Raw genomic sequence first — 9,547 nt, forward strand, 5'->3', positions numbered from 1 at the left:
GTGTACCTAGCAGTGCGGCGGCTTGGCTGCGTCCTCCGAAGCTGCGGCTGAAGGAGCTGTGCCTACTTGCGTACGAGGCCGGCCGGCTGGGTAACCAGGGCAACAGGAAGGCGGGAAGGTCGCAGGGCCGCCGCTCCTCTAGCTGGAAGGCCACCTCGAACCACTTCCTCTGGAACAGGGCGAAGTCCTCCAGGGCCGCCGGAGACCACCCCCCCGCCCCCGCCGAGGGCAGCTGGGCCGCCGAGCCTGCGGGGGGTAGGGTGGGGGTTGGGGGGTGGGAGGGGTGCAGGGGTAAGATGGAAATAATTGAAAATAGAGGACCAAGCCTGGGGTCAGTTCTATATCAGCTCAGGGAAATCAGGAAGCAGGAAACTGTAATGTCATCAGTTTGCCGAATGAATGACTGCAATTGGTAATATGGCACTGGCATACACCGCCCCTGACCTCGATAAAAGGCTGTGTGTATGTGCACGCGTGTACGCGTGTTGAGCGCGTGTTGAGCGCGTGTTGAGCGCGTGTCTGAACGCTGGCACAGCAGTCCTCACCCCGTTCAGGGTCTCTCTCGCTCACGATCCTGTAGAAGTAGAAGCCGTAGATGAAGGTGCGCATGGCATCACCTGACGCGTGAGCGATCAGCCCCTCATCCAGCATCTTCTACAGGGACAGAGAGCACACACACACACACACACACACACACACACACACACACACGTCAGGGAGAGGAGGACCGGTCCTCACTAATCACCAGAAATAGATTTTTTGGGTCATGTCTGGTACATAAACACAAAGGATAGTTCTAACTCTACACAAAGGGCGGAGAGCTACCTGCATGACGTCTACAGCCATGCCCTGTGTGGCCACGCCCTCAACATTGCTGACCAGCCAATGGACAACCTCTGCGCTGATGAAACAGTGGAGGCCCAGCCCCTTCTGTTCAGATAACAGCTGCACTCCAGTCCTGCAAGAGAGGAACCAGTCAGAAGGAAAACAGTAGCATAGATACACAGGCACATACACGAACATATTGTACATTCATACGCACGCACAGACACACACGTTATACAAACATACACACACACGCACACACACACATACACACACACACACATATACACACACACACATACGCACACACACACACACACAGTCCAGTTAACAGGCTCTCACGTGGGGTGCTTGATGGCCTCCAGTATCTCCATTATAGTGGAGGAGGAGGACAGACTGGATCCACCAGAGCCCGACTGCCCACTGCAACAGAGAAACACATAAACATTACTGCACTTCCCACTGCAACAGAGAAACACATAAACATTACTGCACTGCCCACTGCAACAGAGAAACACATAAACATTACTGCACTGCCCCTGACAGAAACACTACACTCAGCCCTGCAAGAGAGAACCATCAAAGATACTGCATAGCCCTCAAAAGGCAAACACAACAATGTACATTCATGCCACGCACAGACAACACATAAACATACTGCACGCCACGCAACAGGAACACTAACTTACCACTGCCACTGCACAGGAACACAACATTACTGCATCCATGAACAGGCACTCAAAATGTGCTTGATGCCCTCCAGGAACACTCCATTACTGCATGCCACTGCAGGAGACACTAGACATGCTGGCCCACTGCAAGAGCACACATCCGACTGCCCACTGCAACAGAGAAACACATAAACATTACTGCACTGCCCACTGCAACAGAGAAACACATAAACATTACTGCACTGCCCACTGCAACAGAGAAACACATAAACATTACTGCACTGTGCAGACCACAGTGCCCACCGCAAGAGACCATGGGTCAAAATGGGTCAAAGCATCAACCACACTTCCTCAGACAAGCTGCGTGAGTTCAGCACAGCTGACTCCTCCCACCTCACCTGCTCTCCGTGGCAGCCCCAGGTGTCTGTGCCACCTCCCCTGTCACCTGAGTGACAGAGCCAGTTCCTGGGTGGTTGTAGCCTGCCGCTGTGGTTCGTTCCCCTCCCTGGACAGCTCCCTTGTCTGCAGTTCCACCCTCTGCAGGATTGGCTGCTGCCTGATCGACTGGCATCTGCAGAAGCCAATCAGGAAGTGTTAGCTCCAATTAAACCAGAGTTGTCGGGACTGCAGAGGTGATGCAGTGGCAATACGGCTGCATCTACACAGCAGCAGATTATTCACTGAGTTTATATAAATAGAAACTAAATTCATTAATTGAAAATTCTCTCACAAATTGAAACGGAATCCACCCGTTCACTACTCATTAAAAAACATGTATTCAACTACAAACGCACGCAGAGTTCACAAACCGTTTACCGTACGAAACAGGAGACCACTAGCTAAACATTACTCAGGACACGACTGTCCTCCTTCAAAATCTTAAAAAATCTTTTTTCTCCTGAATCCTTAGTACATATAAAAGGCCTTTAAGGCCTTCTATGAAGTGATGGCTGACATTACAATAGAACAGTACTGTCCTTAACTTTGACTGAGGACATACACATGCAAGTATGCAAGTATGCAAGTATAACCTTCTCTTTTCACAAGCACAGCCTGGCATTTTGGTGACTGCGTAACACTTACATTTCTCTATAAGTTGACGTTAACAAATCTCAGCCTGCTTGCATAAGTTACTATCAATTATGTAGCTGTTCATTACTTGTAGTCGCTCACCAACCAAACCAGTTCATTCCTTTATTTTTCCCTCCTTTATAATGACAATTTATGGATGTCAATTTAATGGTTTTTAGGATTAAAGTTTCACCAAAATAACTTTAAGGATTACAGTATTGCAGCAACGGTTATATTCTAGTGACACCATGCTGCATTGAAGGCAAAACTGCAGAGAAATCCATCGAGAGACATTCCTCACAGATGCATGCATGAGAAAGGGAACGGTATTCTGCAGCTAGGCCATTTATTAGCCATATCAGCGTACGCTGACACTGCTAGCCTTGAGAAGATATTAGATCCAGTGAGCAAGTAAGCAAGATGGACTCTTTTAACTGTGCAAGTTAAAAGTAAGAAGAAACAATATCCATCTGTTTCCAGGAATTTTAAAGGCCAGTGGAGCATTTGACTGCTTTGCACACATTTTTTTCGTGGATAGCAGGATGAAAATTTCCTCAGGATTTCCAAGTACTGTGGGAACTGTGAAGGAATGATTTTAGGGTTCCCGCCAAACCCAGAATATTTTTCATGATTTTTCAATTCATTCTTCAGTAGAAACATATGATCTTCAAGGACTTTGTATTTTTGCGGTACGACACCATGAGCTAGATTACGTCTGTTACTTCCAAGGTCAAGGCTGACAGACATTCATTCATGAGGCACCCAACCTAAAGATTATTTTACATATACAGTGACCAATGACTTCTGGTAGCATAAGTAATGTACGAACCAGTTAGCTGTGAAATGCGTTAGCAATACGGACACACTGAAGCTACATGACTAGTTATTAAGTGACATCATGTGAGCAAGTTAGCAAGAAAGCTGGATGCATTTTGCTCAAGGCTCATAGCATGTTTTCGAGTTTTAGGGGTTGTGGAATTATTTCACACACTTCAATGAGGTATTTGCCTGGAAGGACAAACCAATCAAAGGCTTAACGATCAAGCATGCGAACCAGCCCGTTTCAGTATCAGAATGAGCTAGCCATCAGAGCAAACGACATCCAGGCAGGGAGTTAGTAACGTGGACACGTTAAACTGGACAAAACAGAAGTAAGAAGCAAATATTTCTTTGACTGCTTTTTTGGATTTTTCCCTGGTTTCCAGGATGAAAATATTCCTAAGGAGTCATAAGAGAATTGGGTGCAGTATTCCCACTGACTCTCCAGGCCTCTTCCGGAACTTTCCTGGAGGTGGATATTTCCAAGGGCTTTGATTGTGGGGACCCTGTGCGTCGTGGGGCTGCAGTGAGGTCACTTCCTGTAAACTGCACACCTGCGGTGGTGGTGGTGGCGGCAGCGGACGGGGCTGGGATGCTGTCCACCTCCACAAGCAGAAGTGCATTTGAACCGAGCCACACCCCATGCAAACATCCAACCACGTGGCACAAAACAGGTAAGGTGTGTGACAGCCATGCGGTTAATGGAGACGGAAACTGACAAACCACTTCTACCTACTGGGGGGGAGGGGGAGTGGGGTTTAGAGATTTTAGTGCAGGGTTCCCCTTTAAGGGGGGGGGGTTGGGGGGAAGGGGGCAGAACTTACTGACCTGAGAGTGATAGATGTAGGACGAGCGAGGGCTACGGACAAAGTCCAAAAAGAAGGCGGCGTCCTGTCAGCGTGGAGGGAGAGAGGGAGGAGGAGAGAGAGAGAGAGGGAGAGGAGCAGAGGGACCCACGAAGAGGTGGAGGAGGAGCAGAGGAGGAGAGGGAGGAGCAGAGGGAGAGGAGTAGAGAGGGAGCGAGGCAGAGGCGGAGGAGGAGAGGGGGAGAGGAGGAAGAGAGTGAGCAAGGAAGAGGGAGAGGGGGAGAAGAAGAGGAGGCGGAGCAGAGGCAGAAAAGGACGGCGTTAGAAGAGAGGGCGAGAAAGGAGTGAGGAAGGGGTGGAGGAGTGGGAGAGGAGAAGAGATGAGAGACAGAGCAGAGAAAACTACAGAAAGAATAAAAACCACAGCGGAGACCTGTACACGAGCCCGTGCACACACACACTAATGCACACAGTACACACACACACACACACACACACACAGCTACACATGTACACGCACATACATGTATTCACGCGCAGGCACAGGTACACACGCACGCACAGGTATGCATGCATACACGCACAGGTGCACACACTAAAGTGTACAGGTACGCACATACACACGCACACACACACAGGTACACACACTAGCACACATACAGTGACATACAGACTCACAGACTCACAAATTTCTTAAGAGAACATGGCGTATTCCAATAAGCGGTCTGAAGTTCTGTACAGAGCAAGCTTTTTAGTATCACTTCTTCCAGAGATGGCACCAGCCTAAGAGAAACCTGCATTCTGAAACATCCAATCAGCATCGCCAATGGACATGTGACCCTGTGCTAATCTGGCCACACCCTTCCACACCTTTTCGCACACCTACAGGGAAGACGTCCAGCAGAACATCTGAAAGTTTTCAAAACTAAGCTCATTTTTTCCCTCTGGTAAAAAGGGAAAGGCTAGAACCACAACAGAAAGATCAGGCCAGAACTAGGCCAAAACCAGGCCAGAACCAAGGTGATCTGTGTGTTCAGGCTTAATACAGCATTATATACTGTGCAATTCCTGGACTATAACAATAATGAGCAGCATATGGTGTCATCTTCCATAAAACAACAATATAACACAAGACCAAGTTCAAAGCTGCCACGTCATTCGTTGACTTATTAGTGTGATAACTAGCAGATGTACGGGTGCAGTATGGGAAATGTTTTGGGGGGTTCTGGATGAGAATCACGATGCACCAGCCCCTCCCCTGGTGCCACTCACCTTCCGGGGGCTGTCCACGTAGGTCGTCATGGAGACGGCCACGGAGTCGGTAGGGGGCGCGGCAGGCTTTCCTGTGAACAGCGCGGCCTGCTGCTCCTCCAGACTCCTGCGGGCAGGAAACGCATCATCACCATGAGACAGATACCAGGAAGTAAGCCTTGAGCTATAGCTGCAGACTGCATCGGCGTTTGTGTGTACAGCCATTGAGAAGTTTAAGCCAGAACAATCGGTCGGGACATAAACCCACAAACACCAGCCCTCCAGGACGGGAGCGGTGCTCGTTTTGTTTCCAGACCAAGAGGACAGAAACAGTAAGTCGCGTCTTTTAGAAACTCCATGAGACAAGAACTGATGAAAAATGACGAAAAACTGATCCGCTGTATAAATTCACTGGATTGCTTTGAAGCAAATATTTCTGGTTGTTTTTACCAGTGTGGGTCTCAAAAGATTCTTAGCCTGCACACTAGCCACATTAAAAAAGTTAGTGTGATTCAGAACAAAGTAACCCTGACAAAAATTCAAATCTGACGTGATGATATTAAAGCTGTCTGTCAATGTTTTACCAAGTTACTGACTAAATCAAGTTGATTTGACAGGGAAATATTTTTTAATTTTAGGTCAGTTGTAGGAGGTTGGAACACCACCCTCATCATTATTATTATTATTATTATATTATTATCATCATTGTGGCTCATTTATATTTTAGTCTCATTGCTGGCACCAGTCACTAGTCCTCTACTCGTGTGACCTCAGCGTGTGCTCCCAGCATGCAGTGCCGTCACAGGCTCCAGGCGAGCGAAGGAGACTCACTTGTGATTGGCCTCCATTTCCAGCAGGGCAGACAGCGCCGATGTTCCCTTCTTGCCTGGAGGGGGCGCTGTGGGCTCAGGAGGGTACACAGCCAGGGGACCAGACACCTGCAGACCCTTTATGGCTGCTCCTTTCTGTACAGGGAAAGAGAGGGGGGGAGAGAGGGGGAGGGGAAGAAAGAGAGGGAGGAAGAGAGAGAGACAGACAGAGAGAGAGAGAGAGCGGGTGAGGGAGGGAGAGGGAGGGAGAGACAGAGAGAGAGAGATGAAGGATAGAGGAGAGAGGTAAAAAACATTTATGGCAGAAAGAGCACATTTTTTTATTCCAACTTACAGGCTTCTGATTTTAAGGAGCGAATGATACATAATATATGACAGCAAATTTGCCACAATGCCAGCCTTTACTTATGTGAATAACGAGAGGGAGACAGAGACAGGAGAGGAAGGAGTGAGCTGCACTTGGCCCCGCCCACCCTCTCCCCGCCGGCTCACCCTGATGATGCGATCGGACCGGTGTCGGCGGCGGATGCGGTTCAGGCCCTCCAGGAAGCGGACGAAGCCGTCGAGCAGGGCCCAGTCCCCCGCCCCCTCGCGCCCCGCCCCCGGGCCGTCCCCGTACACGTCCCAGTGCCCCTCCACCTCCGTCACCCGCCGCGCGCCCCCCGCAGGGAGCAGCAGGAAGCGCGTGCGCCAGAACTTCAGAGACTCGATCAGGCTACGGCGGAGAAAGCATACGCGCGTGAACATGCCTGTGTGCTTCTGTGTGCATGGCGTGCATGTGTGTGTGTGCTTCTGTGTGCATGGCATGCATGCGTGTGTGTGTTAGTGTGTATGCGTGTGTGCATGTGTGTGTGCATGTCAGCATGTGCATGAGTGTGTGTGTGTGTGTTAGTGTGTATGCGTGTGTGCGTGCGTGTGTGCATGTCAGCATGTGCATGTGTGTGTGCGTCTGCGCGTGTGTGTGTGTGTGCGTCTGCGCGTGTGTGTGTATATGCGTGTGTGCATGTCAGCATGTGTATGTGTGTGTGCGTGTGTGTGTTAGTGTGTATGCGTGTGTGCGTGCGTGTGTGCATGTCAGCATGTGCATGTGTGTGTGCGTGTGTGTGTTAGTGTGTATGTGTGTGTGTGTGTGTGTGTGTGTGCGTCTGCGCGTGCGTGTGTATATGCGTGTGTGTGTGTGTTAGTGTGTGTGCGTCTGTGCGTGATGTGTATATACGTGTGTGTGTGTGTTAGTGTGTGTGCGTCTGTGCGTGCGTGTGTGTGTTAGTGTGTATGCGTGTGTGTGTGTGTGTGTGTCTGCGTGTGTGTGTGTGTGTGTGTGCGCGTCTGTGTGTGTGTGTGTGTGTATATGCGTGTGTGCATGTCAGCATGTGTGTGTGTGTATGCGTGAGGCTGCTGCTGTCTGACGGGGGCCCAGGGCTGTACCTGAAGTCCTCGGAGCCGGCGGAGCAGATGTACTGGTCCAGGTAGTTCCACTTGTACTCCTCCAGCCGCTCGTGGCCAAACTCCACCCAGCAGGACATGAAGTGGGCGTCAGAGTGGGGCGGGCACAGACTGTAATTATACTGGATCTGCGCCGACTCATACAGGTACCTGCACGCATACACACATGCACACACACACACGCACACACAAACACACACATGCGTTCACACACACACACGCATTCACACACATACGGGCAGACAGTCAGTGTGAGTGAATGGTAAGTAAACAGTATGAGTGTACAGTGCTGTTTCAGAGACCAGCGAGCACAAGCTGAAACACCAGCACCAAAGACTCCGACTGCTGGCCCCTTTGCATGTCAACCATCAGACCAACATCACTCCTAATCCATCCTTTGTGTGGTCACGGGTACAGTGTGGTCACAGTTACAACACAGTCTTGGTGATAGTGCAGTCCAGGTTACAGTGTGGTCACAGTTATACTACAGTCTGGGATATAGAGTACGGTTATGTGGTTATTCTCACTGTGACGGGGCTCACTTGGGCAGGTAGCGGGTGACGGTGCGGTCAGGGTAACAGTGTGGTCACAGTTATAGTCACAGTTATACTGCAGTCTGGGATATAGAGTATGGTTATGTGGTTATTCTCATTGTGACGGGGCTCACTTGGGCAGGTAGCGGGTGACGGTGCGGTCAGGGTAACAGTGAGGTCACAGTTATACTACAGTCTGGGATATAGAGTACGGTTATGTGGTTATTCTCATTGTGACGGGGCTCACTTGGGCAGGTAGCGGGTGACGGTGCGGTCAGGGTAACAGTGAGGTCACAGTTATACTGCAGTCTGGGATATAGAGTACGGTTATGTGGTTATTCTCATTGTGACAGGGCTCACCTGGGCAGGTAGCGGGTGACGGTGCGGTCAGGGTAACAGTGTGGTCACAGTTATACAGTCACAGTTATACTGCAGTCTGGGATATAGAGTACGGTTATGTGGTTATTCTCACTGTGACGGGGCTCACTTGGGCAGGTAGCGGGTGACGGTGCGGTCAGGGTAACAGTGTGGTCACAGTTATACTGCAGTCTGGGATATAGAGTGCGGTTATGTGGTTATTCTCACTGTGACGGGACTCACTTGGGCAGGTAGCGGGTGACGGTGCGGTCAGGGTAACAGTGCAGTCACAGTTATACAGTCACAGTTATACTGCAGTCTGGGATATAGAGTACGGTTATGTGGTTATTCTCACTGTGACGGGGCTCACTTGGGCAGGTAGCGGGTGACGGTGCGGTCAGGGTAACAGTGTAGTCACAGTTATACAGTCACAGTTATACTGCAGTCTGGGATATAGAGTACGGTTATGTGGTTATTCTCACTGTGACGGGGCTCACTTGGGCAGGTAGCGGGTGACGGTGATGATCTTGTCCTTCAGGCAGACCTTGTGGAAAGTGCGGCCCATGCTGAGCCAGTACACACTCTCCTCCTCCTCGGGCCTGCGCCGCGACACCAGCCCTGAGGTACAGAGAGACACTTCATTTACATAACAGACTCCTCCCCCTCTGTGACACAGCAGCCCTGAGGTACAGAGAGACACTTAATTTACATAACAGACTCCTCCTCCTCTGTGACACAGCAGCCCTGAGGTACAGAGAGACACTTCATTTACATAACAGACTCCTCCTCCTCTGTGACACAGCAGCCCTGAGATACAGAGAGATACTTCATTTACATAACAGACTCCTCTCCCTCTATGACACATCAGCCCTGAGATACAGACACCACATTTACATAACAGACTCCTCCCCCTCTGGAACAACAGCCCTAAGACAGAGAGA

General features: G+C 50.1%; 1 protein-coding gene across 5 annotated transcripts in view; it reads right to left on the reverse strand.

The window, feature by feature from the left end:
* The window catches only part of depdc5 (DEP domain containing 5, GATOR1 subcomplex subunit), a 35,465-nt gene that overhangs the window by 7,144 nt on the left and 18,774 nt on the right, over positions 1-9,547 (reverse strand). For 3 of the 5 annotated variants that reach the window (XM_064308707.1, XM_064308709.1, XM_064308708.1), the window contains exons 28-38: positions 9,104-9,224; positions 7,699-7,866; positions 6,766-6,988; positions 6,275-6,408; positions 5,465-5,570; positions 4,215-4,277; positions 1,895-2,067; positions 1,168-1,248; positions 826-958; positions 546-654; positions 7-246 (exon numbers count right to left, since the gene is read on the reverse strand). In XM_064308707.1, the coding sequence (XP_064164777.1) occupies positions 7-246; positions 546-654; positions 826-958; positions 1,168-1,248; positions 1,895-2,067; positions 4,215-4,277; positions 5,465-5,570; positions 6,275-6,408; positions 6,766-6,988; positions 7,699-7,866; positions 9,104-9,224 (1,551 nt within the window). The remainder of the gene's footprint in view (positions 1-6; positions 247-545; positions 655-825; positions 959-1,167; positions 1,249-1,894; positions 2,068-4,214; positions 4,278-5,464; positions 5,571-6,274; positions 6,409-6,765; positions 6,989-7,698; positions 7,867-9,103; positions 9,225-9,547) is intronic. The other 2 variants (XM_064308710.1, XM_064308711.1) reach the window with 2 other exon arrangements.

The sequence above is a fragment of the Anguilla rostrata genome, chromosome 14, assembly GCF_018555375.3.
Source record: "Anguilla rostrata isolate EN2019 chromosome 14, ASM1855537v3, whole genome shotgun sequence".
Lineage (NCBI taxonomy): Eukaryota > Metazoa > Chordata > Actinopteri > Anguilliformes > Anguillidae > Anguilla > Anguilla rostrata.